General features: G+C 39.0%; 1 protein-coding gene across 6 annotated transcripts in view; it reads right to left on the reverse strand.

The window, feature by feature from the left end:
* Positions 1-24,740, reverse strand: part of TMX1 (thioredoxin related transmembrane protein 1) — a 110,954-nt gene that overhangs the window by 70,006 nt on the left and 16,208 nt on the right. For 3 of the 6 annotated variants that reach the window (XM_082448417.1, XM_082448419.1, XM_082448418.1), the window contains exon 8: positions 21,346-21,400. The exons of 2 other annotated variants lie outside the window; for them this stretch is intronic. In XM_082448417.1, coding sequence (XP_082304543.1) covers positions 21,346-21,400 — 55 coding nt within the window. Of the gene's footprint in view, positions 1-19,930; positions 21,401-24,740 lie in introns of those variants that run through there. One more of the 6 variants, XM_082448416.1, reaches the window with a different exon arrangement.

The following is a 24,740-nucleotide window of genomic DNA, read 5'->3' on the forward strand; positions in this document are numbered from 1 at the left end:
ACAGGAAGCAACCAGCATAGCAGGGTTGCAACCAACTAACCCCAGAACGCAAATGTGCACAGAAATTAGACTTCCACTTGGTCTTGAGCTGATCTAGTCTTGCTCACCAGTTCCTACCCATGACAGGAAAGCAAAAGGAGCCGGGGGATAACCTTTAGACCAACACAATCATTTGAAGTTCCTTTTTAGGGGAGGGAGAGGGATGGACCGGGAGTTTGGGGTTGGTAGATGCAAACGATTACATTTAGAATGGATAAACAACAAGGTCCCACTGTATAGCACAGGGAACTACATCCAATCTCCTGGGATAAACCATAATGGAAAAGAATATTAAAAAAGAATGTATGTGTATAACTGAGTCACTGTGCTGTACAACAGAGACTGGCACGACATAGTAAATCAACTACACTTCAATTTTAAAAAAAGGAAAAAAACAATAAATAAACTTCCTTTTAGACAGAACTCAGCTTCTTTGGTTGGACACGTTTAGTCTCTAGATTTAGGCACCACCCCTGTCCTCAGGACCGTGCATGGCGGGACAGAATCCCTCCAGAATCCATGACCTTGTGGATTTGGGGGGAAGAGTCCTCAAAAGCATGCAAAGCCCTCTGGCTCCCCAGCAATGTCCCTTGTCCCCTCTTGTCAATGGCCTGCAATGGGGTCATTAGGGCCTATGGCTGAGGCTGCAACTGCTGTACATCTTGGTCTGACCTCCCTCTCAGCTCGGTGTCTGACTGACTCATGTCACCTCAGCTCTCACTGGCATTACAAGCCCCTCTGAGTGACTCAAAGTCCCCATGTTGGCCCTGCTGACTCTCAACTCTGCATTCATGCCTTGGGAGAAGAGAGGAAGGACTGGGGAAACCAGTTAGACCCTCATTTCCCTGTCCACATCTCTGGATTTATTTTCATGTGTTCACTCTCCAGGCTGGTCAAGAAGGCCCCTCCCGGACCCTCCAGGTGACTCTTCCCAGGGTCCCAGACTGGAAGCCAGGAAGGAGCCCCTCTGTCCTCTGTATCCTCCAGCTATTGAACAGACCTCCTCTCTCTGGGCTGCAGCCTTGAGGGAAGATCAGAATCCCTAAATGACCAACTGCTTCCTCTGTCTGTCTCCCTTCTGTCTTCCTTCTCCAAAATTTTTTTGGGGGGCAGAAGCACAAGCTTCATCATCATAGCCCCATCTTCTGAACTCCAGCCTTATCACTCAGCATTAACGGTGAAGAGTAACATTCTGTATGTTATGGGAGAAATTTATCATCTCATCTTGCAGTCCTGACCCCTGCTATGTAAATAGGAACTAGAAACATTTATAAAATCTTTTCTCTCCCTGCAAAGACTAGCTTTCAAGCCCATTGTCCTTCTGTAGAACCCGACTTTTAAATGTCAGAAGCCAAATCTTAACTCTTTCTTTCAGTTTCCATTCTTTTTTCTCCTCTGAGCAGGTATAGTCAGGAAAAAGAGAAAAGCACATTAAATTTTTCAGAACTATTGCCATCATTACACCTTACATTGTTAGGAAGCACACTATCTTAATGGTCTAGCTGAGAGATAAGTACAGCTTGCTCCCTGGTGGAAGTGGAGTAGAGAGCAGGAAAGGGAGAGAAAAGTAGGCAGGTATAGAAAATATTTCAGCAGGAGAACTAATAGAATTGGCTGATGGATTAGATGGTAGGAGTGAAGAAAATGGGAAACCCAGAATGACTCCTACGTGAGTGATAGACAGATGGTGGTCAATTTCTCTGGCATGGAGAATGCTGGGGAAGAAACAGGTTTGGGGTGGGATAAGTCAAGGATGCTGTTTTGCACCTAGTAAATTTGAAATTCCAATTAGACATCCAAGTGATAATGTGGAACAGGCCATGCAGAAGGGAGGTCAGAGATGATGATAAAAATTTGGGAGTCAGCAACATACAGATGGCACCTAAAGTTCAACACTCGGATAAAGAAAGGCTCGGTCCAGGCATGACTGTACCAGGGCTGGAAGCTTCTATAGGCCACGCCATGTCAGGACAAGCAGAAATCCTGACCCAATCCAAACCTACCTCAAGGCAAGCTCTCAGATGCAGCATAACATTTAAGGTGCAGGCACCACAAACCCATTTGATTTTAGCGATAACCACAGAGGAGAGAGAGCATGTATACATTGGAACTAGGTCATCCATTTTGTACAGACTTATATCCCAGAGAAAGAAACAAATACTTATGTGGGGCCTATCATCATGGAGCAAATGCCCTATGCAAGCAGGAGACGAACAAGAAACGAAGCACTCCTTCCGGACTTTTTTCTCAGAAAGGAGCTGGTGGTGGACAACTTTTCATCCAGAAGCCACCCAGAGGCTGAGCTCTCTATTCAAGTTTTCCATCATACACTCAGACATTTTTGTTGTTGGATAGGAACGGGGGGAAAAGAATGCATAGGCCCTTCTAACTAAATAAGAAGAAGGAGAGTGGAAGGATGGAGGTGAAAGGACTAGTACTATTTCCAAAGAAATAGCCCCACCTGCTGAAACACATTTCCATCTGGATTCCCATAGAATCACTCTTCTGAAACAGTAAGAGATCTCCTCCACCATCAGGGAATGGAAGTCTGACAACTAGAAGACAGATACGCTTAATAAGGGTTTAGGGAAACCTAGTGGAATGTCAAAAAAGGAACCAGGAAAATAGAAAATGGTGAAGAGGACATGATTCTTCAAAATGTAGGGTGGAAGAGAAAGACAGAGAGAAGAGAAGAGAGGAAGAGAGGGGAGGGAGAGGAGGGGAGGAGAGAAAAGGAGACAGAAGAGCTCTTTTTCAGGAATTATTACTACTTAACTATAACCCTCTTGCTCCCTCTGGAGGTCAAGGTCATGAATAACATGTCTGTAAAAGAAAAAAAAAATCATTGTATTGCTAGAAGCTGTGGCTTCATTTTTCACTGCACCTTCCTTCTTCACTTTAAAATAAGCCAGTATTGGGCTTCCCTGGTGGCACAGTGGTTGAGAATCTGCCTGCCAATGCAGGGGACATGGGTTCGAGCCCTGGTCTGGGAAGATCCCACATGCCGCGGAGCAACAGGGCCCGTGAGCCACAACTACTGAGCCTGCGTGTCTGGAGCCTGTGCTCCGCAACAACAGAAGCTGCGACAGTGAGAGGCCCGTGCACCGCGATGAAGAGTGGCCCCCGCCCCCGCTTGCCACAACTAGAGAAAGCCCTCGCACAGAAATGAAGACCCAACACAGCCATAAATAAATAAATAAATTTTTAAAATATATATATATTTTTAAAAAATAATAAGTCAGTATTAAAATAAAAGGACAAAACAAAGAAATGCAAGAAATTAAAATTCCACTGGCTTTCTGGCACTTTCCACATACTCTGAAATCTGAAGCCCAAGAATTTGGGGTGCTTTGTAAGCAAAGCCAGCCCTTCAGTACCAATCAAATACACAAGATGGGCCTTAGAAGATAGGGAAAAGATATACTTTTGCATCAGCCTTCACTAATATATTTCTCCAAACTGCTCATTGTTTATTTTGAAAACAGGAGGAATCTGTAGGATGGCATTATTCCTCACATCAATGTTAAAGTCATTCTGGAAGAACAATGTCTGGACTTTGTTCCAGGTTTTCTGTATTTGAACAAGGATATCATTGTTGCCAGGCAACTCTGGACTCCAGATGCAGGTGCACCCAAAAGTTAAATGACCTTGTAATTCTAATGACTGTACTCTGGCAGTAATTGCAATATTACAATTTGTTTACCTAGATCCAGCGGCTGAATTAAGAAAACAAGTCAAGGAGCCAAAGACAATGAACCTTAATAAAGCCAGTGCTCATTAGGCCATTCTTCAAGGTTTCAAGACAGTGGTTCCAAAGTAGCACTGAGAGTAATTTTAGAAAGCTTCATTTCAGCCTAACGATTTTACAATATAACAGATACTGATAACATTTGGACAGAAAGAGCAATGTCTCATAGCTTTGGGTTCAATTTGGGTAACAGTGTTTTATAAATACAAAGCCAGAGGGTACATTTCTCTAGCTTTCAAGATTATTGTTGCAATAATTAACTATACTTTCAGAAGTACAAACACCAATCTGGAATGCTATTTGTGGCCACAGGCAATGAAAAGACAGCATAAGACAAGCCACACCATGACAAAGGACAAAAAGAACAAAAATGAATATTTAAAGGTGATTCCATGCAATTTATTATACGATAAATGTGACATCTCAATGCACTGAGGCAAAGATGGGCTTTTTAATTAATGGTGTCAGGACAAATGGGTAGCCATTTAGGAAAAAAAAAAAAAAATGGTAAAGTTAGCTCTGTATTTCATCCCATACAAAAGAATAAACTCTAAATGTATCAGATATCTAAGTGCAAAAAATAAAACTATACAAGTACTAGAAAAAAATGAGTAAATTCCTCTTCAGTCTCAGTGTAGAGACAAAGACCTGAAATATAGAGGCAATAAAAGAAAAGATAGATAATCTGACCACATAAAAATAAATACAAAGCATAAGCACAGGTGAAAGACAACTGACAAAATGGGAGAAAATATTTGTAACAGACATACCCCTAATATGTAAAGAACTCTTAAAAATCAAGGAAGAAAGGACAATTCACCCAAAAAAATATAAAACAGCTCTTAAATATATGAAAAAAAAGTTAGAGTTAGAGAAATTAAATTAAAACAACACTGAAATACCATTTTTTATCTATCAGACCGGTAAAAATTATAAAGTATGGTAATACATTCTGTTGGCAAGGCTCGTTGCTGGTGGGAATGAAGATTGGTATAACTCTTCTAGAAGGAAATTGGACAATACTTAACAAAAACTACAGATATATTTAACTTCTGCCCCAGCAATTCCACTTTTAGGAATCTACTCTGAAGATAAATCTCCAACAATACAAAATGAATATTTACAAGGTTATTCACTGCAACAGTGTAACTGCAAAATATTAGAAGCAACTTATCTCAGTGACATACATTGGAGAGTGGCTAAAGTCTCCTATGGATAAACTATGATACATCCACACAATGGAGTACTAAGCAGCTATAAAAAAGAATAAAGATCTCTGTGAAATTATATGGAATGATTTTTTTCCAGGACACATTAAATTTAAAAAGCAAAATGAAAGAGTATTTATAGTATGCTACCTTTCATATAAGGCAGAAGGGGATATGAATATATACATTGAATATTCACATATATAATATTCTATATATATTCATTTGTATACAAATGATTGTACAAATATTCATTTGTATACAAATGATTGTACAAATATTCATTTGTACAAATGAAATGCCAAAAGGATAAACCCTAAATTAATGAGATTGGTTACCTACAGTGAGTGGGAACAGGGCAGAAAAAAATGGGGAAAGAGAAACACGGTAGTGATGGGAGGGAGTGGAAATATTCTGAGTGTACTTTGTTTTAAATAACTCTGATACTTAAAACAATGTAATGCTTCCCATACCCAAAAAATAAATAAATGATTACAATAAACTAGGAGGTGGGGAGAACCCAAAATGGAATAAACAGTAACAAACAAACTTAACTGGATTACAGATGAATAATGTTCCCATATGAAAGAGGTGGGAGAAGGAAGAGCTATCCTAAGAAGCAGTATTTTGATGATCTACTACAAAAAGAAGCAAAGACAAAAAGAAATGTGTACAAATATTGTACTCTACTTAGTAAATTTGTGAATACTGGTTGTGAACAAACAAGTAAATATATTATGTATTATGGGAGCCAGGTTTCTCATTATCAAAGAAAGACATTACAAATAAGGAAGAGGGGGTAAGGGGCTGGAATGAATCCTATAGTACTGGACTGGAATTGGAGGTGCCAATATGAATTCATAGTTTTTAATATTTGTACAGATGGAAAGCTATAAAAATAGATTTAAACGTGTGTGTGTGCATGGGTTAATATACATACATATATTTCCTAGCTCTATCCTCTGAGAGGGCCTAGAAGCAATGAGCACACCTCGCTCCAAGATCTTGGTTTCCAAATACCATTCTCCAATAAATGGAACCAAAGCTCCTTGGAGAAATGGTAGGTTCCAAGCCTGGGACAGGAAAAATAGAAGATGCACCTGGAACATCTTCTGGTGCCAGAAAATAAGGAAGTGCTCAAAAAATGATAGGGGCATGCCGAAAGGACGCAGGAGCCAAATGGAAGGAGCTAAGGCAGGAACAACACACATTTTGATATCTGAGCAACAATATATATAATGATAGTGATGGATTATACCCATGAGTCCAAAACTGATAAAATAAATCAGCATTCCAATTAATAAATGTGGAAGGAATGATGGAAATAGAAAATCAGGGTTAGGCAGACACCATACCTAATAAATGTTGCATAGAAGAACCATCAATGGATGGTAAAATTAGCAGGCAAAAGTATTATGAGAAACAGGATTTTTGCGTAGTCTCAGAGCATCTCCCTACAAGACACTTAATGATTACCAAGGGAAAAAATAGTCACCTTACAGCACAGAAACCTGGCATACAGCATCCTAATCAACTTATCAAAGTGAACATCACCAGTAATAAGACACGGTGACATCTCGTACCCCTGATGGGATGCACTGAGAAGGGCACAGCATAACTTCTCCAGTATTCTTACCAAAAAATTCATCATCTCAGTCTAATCGTGAGAAAACATCAGACAAACCCAAACGAGGGATATTCTACAAAATAACTGATCAGTACTCCCCAAAAGTGTCAAGGTCATGAAAGACAAAGAATATTAGAGAGATAACAGAGACATGACAACTAAATGGAGTACGTGATCCTGGATTAAATCTGGGACCAGAAGAAGGATTTCTTCAACGTTAGTGGGAACACTGTTGAATGTGAATAAGGTTTATAGATTGGTTGATAGTAGAGTGTCAATGTTTATTTCCTGATTTTTCTGTTGAATAAGTATACACATGAGAGAAAGCTGGTGAAGGGCATATGGGAACTCTCTGTATTATTTTTGCACGTCTTTTCTGTAAGTCTACACTTATTTCAAATTAGAAAGCTTTTTAAAGGATTAAGAAGTGTTTCTGTGAAGTGAAAACATGTCCATGTGACAATTTCTGAGGTTATTACATGTGTAATACCTTTTTATAATTACTGAGCTTAAATCCCTCTGCAGTTATTGGTGTAAATTCTGTAGGAAGAATGTTGGACACTAGAGAAAACATCAGCAGAACCATACTTTGTTTAAAACATCATAAAATAAAATAGAGCCTATTTGCCATTTAGCAGATTTGGGGAAATAAGAATAATAATGAGCTATTTGTGGTATTTCCATATTTTCAGAAATATAACCAAGTAGTCACTAGATGCATACTATGTGCTCAGAATTGAGCTGGGGCCTATTAGTTTCACGAAATTTTAACGGACACCTCTTAGGCACCGATGTACATCCTTTGGTCCCACCTTTTGGAGTTTACACTTGCATGGCCAGCCTTAGTCAACAGGAGGCAGAAACCAATGGATAAATGCTCTCTCCTTTTGTTCCCCAGGCAAACAGTTCTGAGACACATTTAAAAGAATATCCCATCAATACTGAGCACCAATCACCCATAGGTATGGACAACTTAATAATGTATCACTGTATTAGTTTTTCCTCCCTCCCTGTTCAATTCCCCTGATTCCTTACCCTTGCTCAATGCGATCACGTCCAAACAAATTACTTGCTCACCAGTCTTTGTCCTAGGCTCTGCTTTTGGGGGGCAGGGAGAGCAGGGTGGGAAGGGAGTGTGAAGGAAGGGATGGCGGAGACACAAGCTAAGAAAAAGATACAGGCTTGCCTTTAAGTGTAAGTTGCAGACACAAATATGAAATAGATATCAATCAGTGGGAGTATATTACCAAGTACATAAAATAGCCATAAAGATATCCGCAAATGAGAATTCTACCCAGTGAACAACCTGTTCCAGATGGAGGTAGGTTGTGAAGTGATCCCTGAAGGAGTAATAACTCTTTGAGAGAGTGACAGAATAAGCAGAGGGCATTCCTCATCCATGGAGAGTCAACTCAGGAACCAGCTCAAGATGGGTTTTCTTCTTGCCACATGGAAAACAAGACTGTCAAAAGACTTCATCAGCACTGCTCAACAACTTCTTAAGTACCTGAGCTCTTAAAGAAGTCCATTATTAGCCAGCAAAGATGAAAAATGAGAACATTTTGACCTGGGAAGGAAAAAGATGTATTTCTGGCTTGTTTACATAAAATGTAAGGCCTACATTTTTGTTTTTGTTTTTTTTTTGGCTGCGTTGGGTCTTCGTTGCTGCATGCGGGCTTTCTCTAGTTGCGGCGAGCAGGGGCTACTCTTCATTGCGGTGCGCAGGCTTCTCATTGCAGTGGCTTCTCTAGTTGTGGAGCACAGGCTCTAGGTGCCCGGGCTTCAGTAGGTGTGGCACACAGGCTTCAGCAGTTGTGGCACACGGGCTTAGTTGCTCTGTGGCATGTGGGATCTTCCCAGACCAGGGATGGAACCCGTGTCCCCTGCATTGGCAGGTGGATTCTTAACCACTGCGCCACCAGGGAAGCCCCCACATTTTTTTTTAAGGGAGAGATTTCTTTTGTGAAATACCAGATAGGAAATATTTGGTTTACTTATACAAGGAACAAAAAAGGCAGAGGAGACTAAAAGAAATATAACTTAGCAAAATTTACATTCAGCTTTTTAATAAAAAATAAATTCAGTGCTATCGATACTTGAAACAATTTTTAACAAAACAGCTACGTATCAATTTATGGTAACCACAATCACATTATTTTATGTTTGGCATACAAAACTTTTGTTGCTCTTTTCTCCTTGTGTTTCCTTTATTTATGGTAATACATTAGTTTGTTTTCTTTAAAAGATGTATTAGCTACTTCCTTTAAGAAGAAAATATAGGAATTGTGAACTAAGACTCTGGTTAGCCAGTACCCATGTTCCTTGCCAGTCTGAAATTTCAGCTGGAAAATAGTCAGCTACTAAATATAGTGTATTTTAAACCTAGTCAAGAAATCCAGCAAGGTTTTGGAAGATTTGCAAGAGAGCTACTTCTCCTGTCATGAATGGCTTCTCCCAGGTGTGGTAAACACACACACAAACGAATAAAAAATCATGTGTATACATCCTAATAAAAAAATTAGGAGTTTACCTATTTTATATATACATTACTATATATAAAATAGGTAAACAACAAGGACCCACACTGTATAACACAGGGAAGTTTGCTGTAGACTTGAAACTAACACAACACTGTAAATTAACTATACCTTAATTTTAAAAATAAATGATGACGTTTGACTCTAAGTTTACTCTTGTTATCTCCATATTTAACACACCTGATGAGGATGACTTTTAAGTTTCTAAATCCCGTCCGCATGAAACAAGTTTTCCTCAGTATATCAAATCATGTTGCTTTCATTCATCTTTTTCCATTTCTCAAACTATGGGATGCAAGCTTTTAGGAAATCTAACCACCCCACACAGTTATACAGCTTGCACTGCACAAATGTACCAAGGGGATGTGAGGGTCTAGGAGGGGGTTGGTTGGCCCAAAGAAAATGCATGAATATAAATATATGTGCAAAACTACATAATTTCAGGGGATCTCAAACCTTCTGAAGTCCAGATCACAAGTTCAGAACCCCCTGCTCTATTAATTTCTATCCAAATAAATGAGATTTGCATTCTACAGTAATGATTGACAATTTGTTGCTGAGTCAATCCAACCTCAGGCACAAAGCTAACTACAAATGTGCCTTCTTCAAGGAGAGAGAAAATTTATCTTTACCAAGTTAATTAACTATTTTGTCCTCTGCGGCAAAACATAGATTTTTATCTAAATAAGATCTTAACGCAATAACTCTCAAGTATTTTCTCTATAATTTCTCTTCTGCCTCATGAAAGGTCATTCTCTGGCCTTTATAAATTTAATAAAGAACTAACATAATGGAAAGTATATCCAGAAGTAAAAGTCATATTTATAACTTTGTGATATCTACTTTGTATCATTTTTAAATTTCACTAAAATGAGTAGAATTTATCATTTGAAACTATCAGTTAGCACAGCCTAACTGAGTGAAATGATGCAGGAACATACCCTTAGATACATACATTCATCTGTCAAACCCAACTGATTTAATAACAATATTTGAAAATAAAAGGGAGGAACAAAAGCATCACACAATTTCAGGACTCACCTATAAATTTAAACTCAATTCTGTGTTTGTGAAGTCACCCCTATGCTTCAGCATAAATAAGGTCCCAAATGTAATAGTTAAATGATCTTCCACAATAAAACATTTCTGTTAATCTTTAATTTTCTCAAAACAGTGCTGAAGTGATGGCAAGGAGATTTTTTTTTTTTTAAGTGTAAATCCACAATACAAAAAAGAATAAGAGAGTACTTCTGCCTTAGGCAATTTAGTGAAGTGGATAACTCAAGAAAAACTCCTAAGACAGACACCTAAAAGGTCTAGATAAATGTTATTTTAAGTCTCTTTAAATATATGGCTGGGCATTTAAGGAGAAACTCTCCACAGGCCAAACATGAAGCAAAAACTTGAATCCAGTGAGACAGCTAAGTGGAAGACCTAACAGCTACCACTGAAGCTTCTGCCCACCATTGGTAGATTCGATTTCCAGCTTTTTGGTCTTTATAAAAACAGGGGCACCGGAGAAAAAGCCTAGGATGACAGGTCAGATGAGGTGAAATTTGCCAGTAATTCCTTCAGACATAAGATAAATACAGACATCATAAGAAAATGTGCCTGTTTCACCTTAGCTCTGGGAGAAAGGAAAAGTCTTCTCTGGGAGTTTCTATCCACAAGGTGGCCCTGCACACAAAGACAAAATCTGTACCACCTTCACGTGTGAAAAACTCCATGGTGAGAATTTACTTTAAGACACCACAAGTGACTGGCAGAAATAAATGAAAATCCTAGAGGAAAATACCTTAAAGCCAGGCCTCCAAGGATTTACAGATAAAGTAAATATGACCTTAAGATCAAAAATTCTTAGGCACAGAAGGAAACAAATTAGCATACACGACTGACACTCAGAACACAAACAACTACATCAGACTCACAATGACTGAAAATAATTATATTGACTATATTTAAAAGATAGTATTTAAAATAAATAGCAGATTTCATAACTAGAGTATCTAGAAATTAAAAATATATAATTGAATTTAGAAACTCAATGAAGAGATGAAATAGAAGATTAGACATGAATAAAGAAAGAATTACTATTGGAGATAGTTCTGAAAAAATTATTCAGAATGGAGGGAAGAATAATAAAGAGATAAAAAATTTAAAAGGGAATTTGATAGATATTGAGAACAGAGGGAGAATGTTTAGCATAGCTCTAATAAGACTGTCAGAAGGAGCTAATAGATAATATAGGGATGAGTCAATATTTAAAGACATAACAGCTGAAAAATTTCCAAAAATGATAAAATGCACAAATCCTCAGATTCAAGAAGTCAGATAAATCCTAAAAATCTTAAATAAAGAGATACACACCTAGACACAACAGAACAACAAAAGGCAGATCATATATGCAGTCAGAGGAAAAAAGACATCACCTTTAAAAAATTATTCTAATAACTGGCTTCTAAAATTCAGAAGACCTACTCCAGGAGGAAGTAAAATGGGCCCAAAATCATGGTACATGACACAAAATCCAATGGTGAGCAAAATAAATGAAAACTATATGGGAAAATAGAAATTAACATTGTATAAGACAGCAACAAAATAGTACTATCTAAATTGTGGAGTTAAAGATAGAGAACTAAAATTAAAAATTATAGCATATATATTGAGAGATGGGCAAAAATAGTGATTACATTTTGAAGTTGTTAAGTTAAACATGCTTGTTAGAACCACAAAAAAAATTAAAATAGCATCATTTTCAATGAAGGAGAAAGATGGAATTTCTTTAAAAAATTGTTAAATCTCTGTCAAGCCAAAAGAAAGGAGACAATATGTATATAAAAATCAAGACACAAAGCACAAAATAAGATGGTAGAAAGAACTCCAAATATATCAGTAACCACAATAAATATTAATATTAAATTTTATTCTTCAATAAAAGAAAAGATCCATATATCACCACCTGTTTTGTAAATATTATGTTATTGGAACGTAGTTCCATTCGTTTATTTACAGAGGGTCCAAAGCTGTCTTTGTGCTACAACAGCAAAGTTGAGCTCTTCAACAATGTCTCACTCTAGGGATTCCTAGTTACTATAAATCTCTCTGCCTATTTGTATGGGAGTAATCTGTACAAGCTTTTAATGTTCTGACTTAATTTCATGGGCATCACTGGGGGCCAAAGGCTTACTACAATCTTCTTCTTGACCTAGTGGCAAAACCTACTGCCCTGGTAAGGGCAATAGCTACAGCATCTAACTTAGTGGAGGCTTCTGCAGATTTTGTTTTAGGGTCCCCTTTAAACCTGATGCATCTTATGCTGTACAATCTGTGTTGCTTGCTGAAAATACACATTTCTGAGCAAGTGGGCTTACCCCCTATGAAATCGAAATCGTATTATTTTCTCTTCCACATATTTCATTCATTGTTACAATATTTTAAATGCTGCTACTCTTCTATTACCTGGAGAACGAGAAACCCCCGACTGTTTAACCTCTATGTGTGTATGACCTATACTCCAAATTAATTCATTAGAAAATCCAGACTTAAACTTCTCTGTTGATGGATCATATCTTAAGACCTACAGAGAAAAATATTAGGAGAGATACACCATAACAGGTCTCACTTCACCTCTAGAATATGACCCCTTGCAAGAGGCAAAATTTGCCTAGATGGCAGAACTCATTACACTCACCAAGGCTTGCTGGTTACTTAAAGATAAGAGCATTGATATATAAACTGATAGCAGATATGCTTTGGGGGTAGACCATGATTTTAGAATGCTTTGGATACAGTAAGAGTTCTTAGTTTCAGCAGGAAATCCAATTAAGATCAGTTAGCAAAATAAAGAATTTTTTTAAGTGCTCTAATACTTCCTAAGGTGCCAGTTATTAAAAAGGTCAGAACTCACCCCCAAAAGGGCTAACCCTCAACAAAATATCCTAGCTGATCAGTGTGTGAGACAGGCATCTCTTGCTAAGATCCTAGCATCCATGAAATCCCAAAAGACCAAATTTTTAAAGAGACTCAAAAAGGCTATTACAGAATGCCAGCAATTAGATCCAGAGTCAAAAAGAGGTGCTGGGAGAAATCTGGATGCAAATCATATAAAGATCACTTCTGGCGTTTTCAGCATGGAATGTTGTAAAGTTTACATGAAATTACTCACCACAGTAAGGAAAAATTGGCCACTGTACTGAATCAACATTGGTTCACATATTAGGGTTCTCCAGAGAAACAGAATCAATAGAAGGCGTATAATTATAGGAGAGAGATCAAGAAGGCAGAGTAGGAGGACGCTGGGCTCACCTCCCCTCACGAACACCTCCAAACTACAACTACATATAGAGTGACTCTTGCTGAAATCAACCTGGGGACTAGCAGGATAGCTTTTCTACAACCAAGGCTGTAAAGAAAGATCCACATGGCTTCTGTTAGGAAGGGAGAAGTGGTCAGGTTGGGATCTACACCCCTAGTAGGAGACACAGAAGAAGAGGGATCACAGGCTCAGGGATCCTTTCTGGGGGGGTGAGAGATTCAAGCCACATATTAGGTACCCCAGCCACGGGGTCTGGCACCAGGAAGACAAGCCCCCTTATTTAGTTTGAAAACGACTGGGGCTTACTGGAGGGCTGTAAGAAACCAAGACTCCACTTTTGAAGAACACGTGCACAGACTTGCTTACTCATAGTCACACTGTGGATGCAACAGATTAAAAACTGCCTGGGGCTCTGGCCTGCTTCCCAGGACTGCCCTGGTGTATCCCCCAGCCCACACCAAGCTCCTGCTCCAGCCCTTCTTGCTCCAGGGCTGCTTCCCACTAAGGTGGAGGCTGCTAAGGAGGATGTGTACACTTGAGTGAAATGAAGCTGGCTGGGACCCTCCTGACCAGAGGCAGCCATTGCCAGCATGTGCATCAGTGCACACACTAGGGAGGGAGAGAAACCAGCTCAGCAGTGTAGTACCAACCTCTACAGTCCCGATCCAGCCTCTAACCAAGGCACACATACTGGGGGAAAATGTGAAACCAGCAGAGGACTATACCCCCAAGCCCTCAGGCACCAGTCATGCCCCTAACCAAGGCAGAAACTGCTATCACACCTGGGAGAAACCCAACTCCCTCAGGGCTCCTGCTCCAGACCCTCAGGCCCTGATCCACCCCCTTTCCCCCATAGGGTGGTGATGGCCATGGAGCCTAGGAGAAACCCCAGCTTGCACCTGGCTCTGGCTCTAGCCCTACCGCCTCACTAAGACTGTGGTTGCCAGCACACCCTTGGGGGGAGATGCAGCCCGTGTTCACTTCAGATCCAGCTCTCCCACCAAAGCTGCTGGGCACATGCCAACCACAAAGGGAGGCTCCCACACAAGGACATGCTATCAAGACTGGGATATGTAACTGTTTTACCTAATTTTATAGAGACAGAGAAAGTTAAGCAAAATGAGAAGGCAGAGGAACATGTTTTAAGCAAAAGAACAAGGAAGAAAATGCTAATGAAACAGAGATAGTTTCCCTAATAAGGAGTTCAAAGCAATCATAATAAGAATGATAACTGAACTTGAGGAAAGAACAGATGAACACAGTGAGAATTTTAACAAAGAATTAGAAAATATAAAAAGAACCAGACACCGCGATGAAGAGTGGCCCCCACTTGCCGCAACTAGAGAAAGCCCTCGCACAGAAACGAAGACCCAACACAGCCATAAATAAAAAAACAAACAAACAAAAAAAACCCACAAAACCAGACAGAGCTAAAGAGCACAATAACTGAAACGAAAAATACACTAGCGAGAATAAACAGCAGACTAGGTGATACAGAATGCATAAGCAATCCAGAAGATAGAATAATGGAAATCACCTAGTCAGAACAGCAAAAAGAAAAACAAATTTTAAAAATGAGTACAGTTTAAGGGACCTCTGTGACAACATCAAGCATACACATAAAAAAAGAATATGTGTGTGTGTGTGTGTGTGTGTGTGTGTGTGTGTATATATATACACACACACACATATATATATATGAAGAGATTTATTACAGAAATTGGCTCACATGGTTATGAAGGCTACAAAGGCTGGCAATCTGCTGTCTGCAAGCTGGCAAAACAGGAAAGCCAGTGATAAAATTCAGTCCAAGTCCAAAGCCCCAAAAACCAGAAGCTCTGGTGTCCAAGGGTAAGAGGAGAGTGAATCTACCCTTTCTCAGCCTTTCTGTTCTATTTGGGCCCTCAACTTATTTGATGCTGTCCATCCACATTGGTGAGGGTGGATCTTCTTTATTCAGACTACTGATTCAAATGCTAATTTCTTCCAGAAATATCCTCACAGATGCACCCAAAAATAATGTTTACCAGGATCTGGGCAACCCTTAGCTCAGTCAGGTTGACACAAAATTACTCATCACAGTAGGGAAAGTTTGCTAAATTTGCTGGTGCATGTTTCATGCCACCAGCATTACCCTGGAAAAGCTGTAAAGTTGAACATGGACAAAAGCTCCCCATTCAGGTCCTCTTTGAACATGTCCAAATGGATTTCATACCAGTACACACTGCTATGGGTTTTAAATATGCCCTGGTCATTATTTGCTTATTCTCAGGATAGACGGGTCTTTCCTTGCCAGAAAGCTCTGGCTCTACAGTAGGAGAGAAACTACCATATTTCATGCCCCAACCTGGGGAATTCAAATCTATCTCTCTAGTGTCAGGGGCAGCAATTTTTCTGGAACTGTTATTAAAGAGCTTTAATAAGTGGTAGGTAAAGCCCTACCACTTAATCAGAAAGTTTGTACAGGCAAACCTTGGAGATACATCAGGTTCAGTTCCAGACCACTGCAATAATGAATATTGCAATAAAGCGAGTCACACAAAATTTTCAGTTTCCCAGTGCATGCAAAAGTTATATTTACATTATATTTTAGTCTAGTAAGTATGCAATAGTATTATAGCTAAAGAAAAACAGTGGACATTCCTTAATTTGAAAATATTGGGGACTTCCCTGGTGGCGCAGTGGTTAAGAGTCCGCCTGCCAATGCAGGGGACATGGTTCAAACCCTGGTCTGGGAAGATCCCACATGCCGCGGAGCCACTAAGCCCGTGCACCGCAACTACTGAGCCTGCGCTCTGGAGCCCATGCGCCACAACAAGAGAAGCCACCACAATGACAAGCCTGAGCACCGCAATGAAGAGTAGCCCCTGCTCTCTGCAACTAAGGAAAGCCCGCGCGCAGCAATGAAGACCCAATGCAGCCAATAAATAAATAAATATATTTATTTAAAAAAATATATTTTATTGCTAAAAAATGCTAACCATCATCTGAGCCTTCAGTGAGTCATAATCTTTCTGCTGGTGAAGGGTCTTGCCTCCATGTAGACGGCTGCTGACTGATCAGGGTGGTGGTTACTGAAGGTTGGGGTGGCTGTGCTTTTTCTTAAAATAAGACAGTGATGAAGTCTGCCACATCGACTGACTCTTCCTTTCACGAACGAGTTCTCTATAGCATGTAAAGCTGTTTGACATAACCATTTTACCCACAGTAGAACTTTTTTCAAAATTGGAGTTAATCCTCTCAAACCCTGCCACTGCTTTATCAATTAAGTTTATCTAATATTCTAAATCCTTTGTTGTCAGTTCAGCAACCTTCACAGCATCTTCAAGAGAAGTAACTCCCTCTCAAGGAACCATTTTCCTTGCTCATCCATAAGCAACTCCTTATCCATTGAAGTTTTATCATGAGATTGCAGCAATTCAGTCACACCTTCAGGCTCCACTTCTAATTCTCGTTCTCTTGCAATTTCCATCACATCTGCAGTCACTTCCTCCACTGAAGTCTTGAACCCCTCAAATTCATCCAGGAGGGTTGGAATCATATTCTTCCAAACTCCTGTTAATGTTGATATTTTGACCTCTTCCTGCGAATCACATATGCACTTAATGGCATCTAGAATGATGAATCCTTTCCAGAAGATTTTCAATTTACTTTGTCCAGATCCATGAGAGAAATTACTATCCTTGGTAACTTTAGCCTTAAGAAATGTATTTCTTAAATAGTGAGACTTGGAAGTCGAAATGACTCCTTGATCCGTGGGCTACAGAATGGATGTTACCAGGCATGAAAACAACATAAATCTCATTGTACATCTCCATCAGAGCTCCTGGGTGACCAGATGCATTGTCAATAAGCAGTGACATTTTGAAAGGAATTTTGTTTCCTAATAGTCGTTCTCAACAGTGGGCTTAAAATATTCAGTAAGCCATGTTGTAAACAGATGTGCTGTCAGCCAGGCCTTGTTGCACTTACAGAGCACAAGCAGAGTCAACTTAGCATAATTCTTATGGGCCCTCAGGTTTTCGGAATGGCAAATGAGCACTGGCTTCAACTTAAAGTCCCCAGTTGCATTAGCCCCTAACAAGAGTCAGCCTGTCCTTTGAAGCTTTAAAACCAGGCATGACTTTTCCTCTCTAGCTATGAAAATCCTAGATGGTATCTTCTAATATAAGCCTGTTTAGTCTACATTGAAAATCTGTTGTTTAGTGTAGCCATCTGTATTAATGGTCTTAGCTAGATCTTCTGGATAAACTTGCTGCAGCTTCTACATTAGCACTTGCTGCTTCACCTCGCACTTTTATGTTATGGAGACGGCTTCTTTCCTTAAACCTCGTGAACCAACCTCTGCTAGCTTCAGACTTTCTTCTGCGGCTTCCTCACCTCCCTCAGCCTTCACAGAATGGAAGAGAGTTAGGGCCTTGCTCTGGATTAGGCTTTGGCTTAAGGGAATGTTGTGGCTGTTTTGATTTTCAATCCAGACCATTCAAACTTTCTCCATATCAGCAAATAAGGCTGTTTTGCTTTCTTAACATTCATGTAGCACTTTTAATTTCCTTTAAGAACTTTTCCTTTTCCTTCACAACTTGGCTAACTGACACAAGAGGCTTAGCTTTCGTCCTGTCTCGGCTTTTGACATGTCTTCCTCACTAAGCTTAATCATTTCTAGCTTTTGATTTAAAGGGAGAGACATGCAACTTTTCCTCTCACTGAAACACTTAGAAGCCATTGCAGGGTTATTAACTGGCCTAATTTCAATATTGCTGTTTCTAAGGAGACAGGGAGGCCCAAGGAGAAGGAGATGGGGGTGAACAGCTGGTGAGTGGAGCAGTCAGAACACACACAATTTATCGATTGCGGTTGCAATCTTAGCGGGGCACAGTTTGTGGCACCCCAAAACAATTACAATAGTAATATCAATGATCACTGATCACCATAACAAATATAATAATGAAAAACTTTGAAACTCTGCAAGAATTACCAAAATGTGACTCAGACACAAAGTGAGCAAATGTTGTTGGAAAAATGGTGCCGATTTACCTGCTCGACACAGGGCTGCCACAAATCTTCAATTTGTAAAAAACACAGTATTTGCAAAGAGCAATAAAAAAAGGCACAATAAAATGGGGTATGCCTGTATCCATATTGCCTCCAATTTCTAGGAAAAGTAGAAAGAGCAAGTGGAATTCTGAAACTCAATTTAGCAAAGCTCTCAGTCTCTCAAAGCTCTATGGTCTAAGATCTTCTCATTGGCTTTAATGACTCCTCTGGGCTTCATCAGCTCTTGGCTTATGATTAAGTAACAGGCCTGTCCAGACATCTAGGAATATTTCATCTGATCCTAGACTCCACACACTACTAGCAAGTAGACATGACTAAATATTGCAAGGAGCTCATGCAATACACCCAGCCTTGTCATCAACGGGTATGAGCAGCCTTTCCTCAAAATCCTCCTAAACCTTGCACAACCTAAAACCAAAGATTTAGTCTTCAGGAATAGACAGTTTACTCATGAACTGGTTAAAGCATGCAATCAAACTAACTGCTGCAATTGTACACATTTTCCTTTGGGAGGAGCGCCCAGCTTTCCTTGGCTCTACTTCCTTGTAATGATATCAGATGATTTTCTGGGTAACTGACAACTGTTTTATTAGGTGACTTTTTGGATGGCAAACACAAGTATAGCCAGAAATCTAAAATCCCCTATCATCATAGATCTAGATGATGATCATCTAGGTGAAAAAAAAATACCCTTGTCTCCACCAAAACTAATACTTGGGACCTTCTGTGGGAGCTAGCTTTCACAGATACAGAGCTTGGGACAGAACTAGGGAATAGATGGTGCATATTTGGAAGCTGTCTCACTTTATCCAGTTTTATAGGTAAAACACACTATTTCTTTCACTTTAGATCTGCCTAATTAATGGTCTTGACACTTTATCACCTGGAGCCAGACTACTCTTAAGTGGCCCCCAAATCATAAAAAACTATTTGACAACCCATAGGGGTATCTTGACCAAAAATAGATGACTGGGTGGCACCAATGACCAGATTTGTAACACAGAATTGAATTTGTAACACAATTACGTCTTTTTTTTTTTTGACTGCCCCTCGCGGCATGCAGGATCTTAGTTCCCTGACCAGGGATTGAACCTGTGCCCCTGGCAGTGGAAGCATGGACTCTTAACCACTGGAATGCCAGGGAAGTCCCCTATGTCTTAAACACAAAAGCCCACCATCTACTACCTGCAAAATGGACAGGGGGTAGTTACCTTGATAGATGGATACCTGCCCTCAGGATAGTCTGACATGCTATGATTCAGAGAAAAGCAGACAAAGGGGAGCTAGACAAAGCCACCAAGGCTATAAAATTCCACCAAGGAACTCCTCATCCAAGAGGTTCAGGAAATTAAATGGAATAAGAGCCCATTAGATATAATATTGGTGTCTTGAGGGGGAGCATGTGCTGTTTTAGGCAGGTAGGGGGAAATGGTGAGCTTATATCCTTCCAAACTTCTAGGACATCTTTATTACTACTAAAGAGATCTGGTAAACTAACAAAGAAATTACAAAATTGGGTAATTTGGCTAATAATCCCATATTTGGTACTGCAGGCTCATTACACTGGAAATGAAATCTGTTCTTTCAGTTTAATTTGGGCACTCTTGGCTCATGCATTATAACTCTATAAACTCTGGTCATAACCGTTCCCTTGCTATTTGTTATACAGGGCCTCAGATGGGTGACTACAAGTTTTATAGCCACCATGCAACTGTCATCCCACCACATGGTTAAAAAAATGATCCAGTAAAAGAACAGAAAAATCTCACACTTATGGATGTTGAAACAACCATCTAGGAAACCTGATACATGATAATGATGCCACAAATAGCGGTGAAGCTCTGCAGTCAAGATCGTGAGATCACATCCCCAGTTGTGAATCCTTCAGCTCAGGCCAAAGAATGGCAGTAAGGGGGCCATACGGATAACTGAACCCATTTGCACCCACATAGCTTACTATTAACAACTTTATTATTCGACTGTCTTCATTCATGGCATTTATATTCTAGGAAACTTGCCCAGGAAGCTAAAGTTGCAAATAGCTTCATTGTTCAAGAACTTCTTCAATGTCATTTATCTGAACACTAGACTATTTAACTTACCCTCAGCCAAGTTTATACTCCCTTCTCAGAACAATAGATGGCATTGAATGACTGTTTACTTTTCAAAATTTGCTTTAAAACCCTAGTCCCTAATATGTCCCATCATAAACAAGCCCTCAAATCAAAAAATCACCTTAAACCAGATCCCAAAAGAACTCAATAACCTGCCTCTATCCAAGACACTACTAAGACTGTCAATGTAGTGACCGGCCTTACCATATATAGTAAGCAATAAACTCAGCTTTAGTTTATCAATAGGATGATTTTGGTATATTTTCAGGAAGCTAGCATTCGACAAGAGTACAAAGCTTAAATTATAAAGTACCATACAAAAAGTTCCATACAAGATTAGGGTAGTACAGTATAGGAAAAGTTACTACACTAATATTCCCCCAAAAGTGTACTTTAAGGAATACTAATGCCTTGGGGTGTTTAGAGTGTGTTAGTTTTAAAAGGGGTTCTATATTCAAATAAATCTGGGAAATATCAGGTTGAACAAAGGTAAACTGGTCTTGTTGGTACAGGGACTGATGTATTATGAGCATCCAGAAGGAACAACATACACAGGCTTTCCCAAACTCATTTCACCATGAAGATCTTCTTCGTGAAACATCTTGTGGGACTAGTGTTCTACAGAAGATAATCTGAGAAACATTTAACTCTATACTAAAGTCAGCAATCCTAGGTTCGAGTCTTAATTGCAGCACTTACTAGTTGTGTAATCTCAAGCGGGTCTCTTGGCCTCTCAGAGTTTCAATTTTCTTATCTGTAAAATAATAATAATAATAATAATAATACCTACCCTAAAATCAAGGTTTCTATGAGACCCAAATGAAATAAAGCTTGGAAAGCCCTTGGTAAACTCTAAAGCAATACACACAAGTAAAGCGTTTTTAACAATACCTCACATTAGAGATAATGTAAATCAATGGGGATCATGAGACAGAGTATAGAAAATACTGTAATAAAATTTTTATTGTACAAAGTCTGATAACTGGCACCATCGGAGCTTTCTTTGGCGGTCTGCCTCAAGGTCAGCGGTAAACATTGCAGAATGAATACATTCAGCAAACATTAAGCTGTCATAGTGCCAAGACATGAATGCGATCCACATGAACTTAACTTGGGCAATTCTCTTCTTAGTATAAGTTTTATAATGATGCTTCAACTAAAAAAAAAAGAAAAAAAAAAAAAAAAGGCTACAGAACCTCAGTGTACCTAACTGGTCTTTCTGTTCCTTAGTACCAAGCATCAGATTCAATCTCATCTCCCTATATGAAGAGGCAGAAATGTTATTAATGCAACTAAATTTGAAAGATAATCATTCACCTTGATGATTCTGTCTTTCCAACACAGACACATAGAGAAATGAGACTACAGGCCTAAGTGGTACAGTAATTGTCACCTGATAGATCTATAAGCCAACAGCCCTTTTTGATCAAAGACTTGGGTTCCATTTAACAACACGAATAGCGCATTTAAGTTTGCAGTGGTATAACATGGTATGGCTTCCACTAACGCCACTCAGAGAAAACTTCGTGAAGTAGGAAGAAAGCAGTTAATGTGAGGAGACCTGAATCCTCACTTTCTACTGCCTTTTATGAGCTGTCTAGTGAAGAAACTTCAGTTTACTCATCTCAGACTAGATGAGTTTGTTCTCAGAGTTCAAAATTTTGTGGCCCAGTAAAACTCTCCAAATCTGGGATACTCACAAGAGATTGTCAACTCTGAACTTTTTTTTTTAATTTAGCATTTTTAATTTTAAAAGCATTAAGAAGTAGAAGAATATATCAGAATAAAAGATGGTCCTTTAATTTAATGAAAAAAAAAACTCACCACATTGTCCTGTTCTTGTGTACTATAATTTCTCTGTAAGCTCATATGCAAGGGGGAGAACACGTAACATCGTTTTGTACAATTTGTGTATCCTCTGATTAAAAATCAACCTGAAGGCTGCGGCCATTGCACAATCTGAACTCATACATAAACACCGAACATAACAAAATAATTTTTACATGCTGTATCTAACTGAAAGTTATCGAGTCGTTTGGCTTCTCCAGCAATGATGTGTCAAAGCATCCATTGATAAGGAGCTCAAAAATCATATCAAAAAAAGTAATCATACTCTTTGCAGGTCTGCAAAAAAAGCCTTCAAAAATAGCTCAAATTACAATGCAAGTTACATAGTCTATTAAGCAGTAGGGCTATTCAACTGAAATCCCCTTTCATAAACATTAGATTAAGAAACATTCCATATTGAGCAGTTTGCACGTGCTAAGTTATAACTGGCATTTTCACATACATTATCTCATTTAATCTTGACGATAAACAAAAAATAAACTAAAAAAAACCAACCCACATATTTCAGAAGACATAAACATACCTCAGCTTTTACTTCCTCCTCCTCAAAGGGGACAAAATGGCAAAATAATTCTTTCTTACCACCTTCAAATTTACACTGCTCCTGTTCTCAGGAGAAGACTCAAGTTACTGTCAAAATGACACGTAAGATTTTGCATACTAAACACAAAATCCACATAAAATAGGATTTAAACTTGCCCCTAGTAAGCGAGGACGGAGTCAAGCTTCCCCTGAAGCACAGGGCTGCAAAGAAATGCAGAACTTAAAATCTGGGTTCTGGTGTGAAGGATGACATGAGAGTAAAGGCAGAAGAGTTTTTCTTTTCCTGCTCCCCCATCTCAGTAGATTGAGGACCCAAGTGAGTTCCTAGTGACACTCACACAGCTTACTGTCAACGTTAATAGCTTTACTATTTGACTGTCTTCCTTCACAAGGCATTAATATTCTAGGAAACTTGCCCAGGAAGCTAAAGTTACAAATAACTTGAATGTTCATTTCAAGAATTTCCCCAAAGTCATTTATCTGAACACTAGACTACTCAACTTACCCTCATTTCATAAATATGAAAATCAATGTCCAGAGAGGCGGCAGTTGCATTCCTGGTCAGGGGCGGAGACAAGATTTGAAGCCAGGTCCCTTGACCTCTGCCCAGAAGTCTCCCCCCAACATTACATTTCATATCAAACTAAGTTCCAGGCCTCAAAGAGCTGACAGTCAGCTTTTCGAGACAACAGATGAGAGCAATGTTTATCTTGTTGAAGGTAGAGAACCTCCGAAATCACTTTACTCACAAATAGAGGCCTAGAGATGTATTGTGGTTGCTCCATGTCAGTTAATTGGTATAATAAATGCAAGAGGAGAAATATTACAAGATAGTATATGATTTAACTGCCAGAGAATGGTAGAAACCCACAAAATCGTTTCTTTCTGAAATAAATGACTGTGGGCCAGAAAGGACTCACAGGATTTGAGCTGACTCTTGAACCAACAGATGGCATGAGGCAGGCTCAGAGAACAACAGTTCATATGTTAAAGTAGTTTCAGGAACATTAGTTGGGTTGGGGCCAGAGGGATAGGGTTAAGAGCATTTACAATTTCCAACCAAGTATATACTTGATTCTGTGGCAACAGAAAGACTAAAGTTTAGAGAAGGTTTCTTAGGAATGCCTTGGTAGCAATATGTTGAAACTTCCTAAGTACTTACTTGAGTTGATACATTCTAACCCACTAGCAACCTTCTTTCTACTACATGCTTTAGTAAAGCACTGAAGCTTAGGAAGTTTAAAAAAACACTTAATTACTTAAGTTATTCTTCCAAGTGAAGTATCAAGATATTTTCAATGAATTTAAAACATGACTCTCTCAATTATGCTTAGATTTAAAAGAAGTTTCAGATAAATCAAACCTCTATTTGTTCAACTGACTTCTTATATTTTCATTTTCAGGATACAACCAGTCTGAGTTGTGATACTACAATGAGAACAGGCTTATAAGTACTGTCACACATAGCCAAATGGGTAGAAAGGAAGGACAGCTGATTTCATTAATGGCCACAATACAGTACTGATATTATCACCATTTGTAATGAATGAATCAAAATAAAAAAAATCATTAAAGGAGAAGGAACATTTTAGATGTTTAGTTCAAGTATGTAACTGAATCTTCTTATAGATTATCAAAGTTCCAATTTAAACTTATGTTTTTCTAATTTCAATGGCTCTAAAACAGGTGCAAAAGTTGCTGGA

The sequence above is a fragment of the Balaenoptera physalus genome (assembly GCF_965194825.1).
Source record: "Balaenoptera physalus genome assembly, chromosome: 2".
Classification (NCBI taxonomy): Eukaryota; Metazoa; Chordata; class Mammalia; order Artiodactyla; family Balaenopteridae; genus Balaenoptera; species Balaenoptera physalus.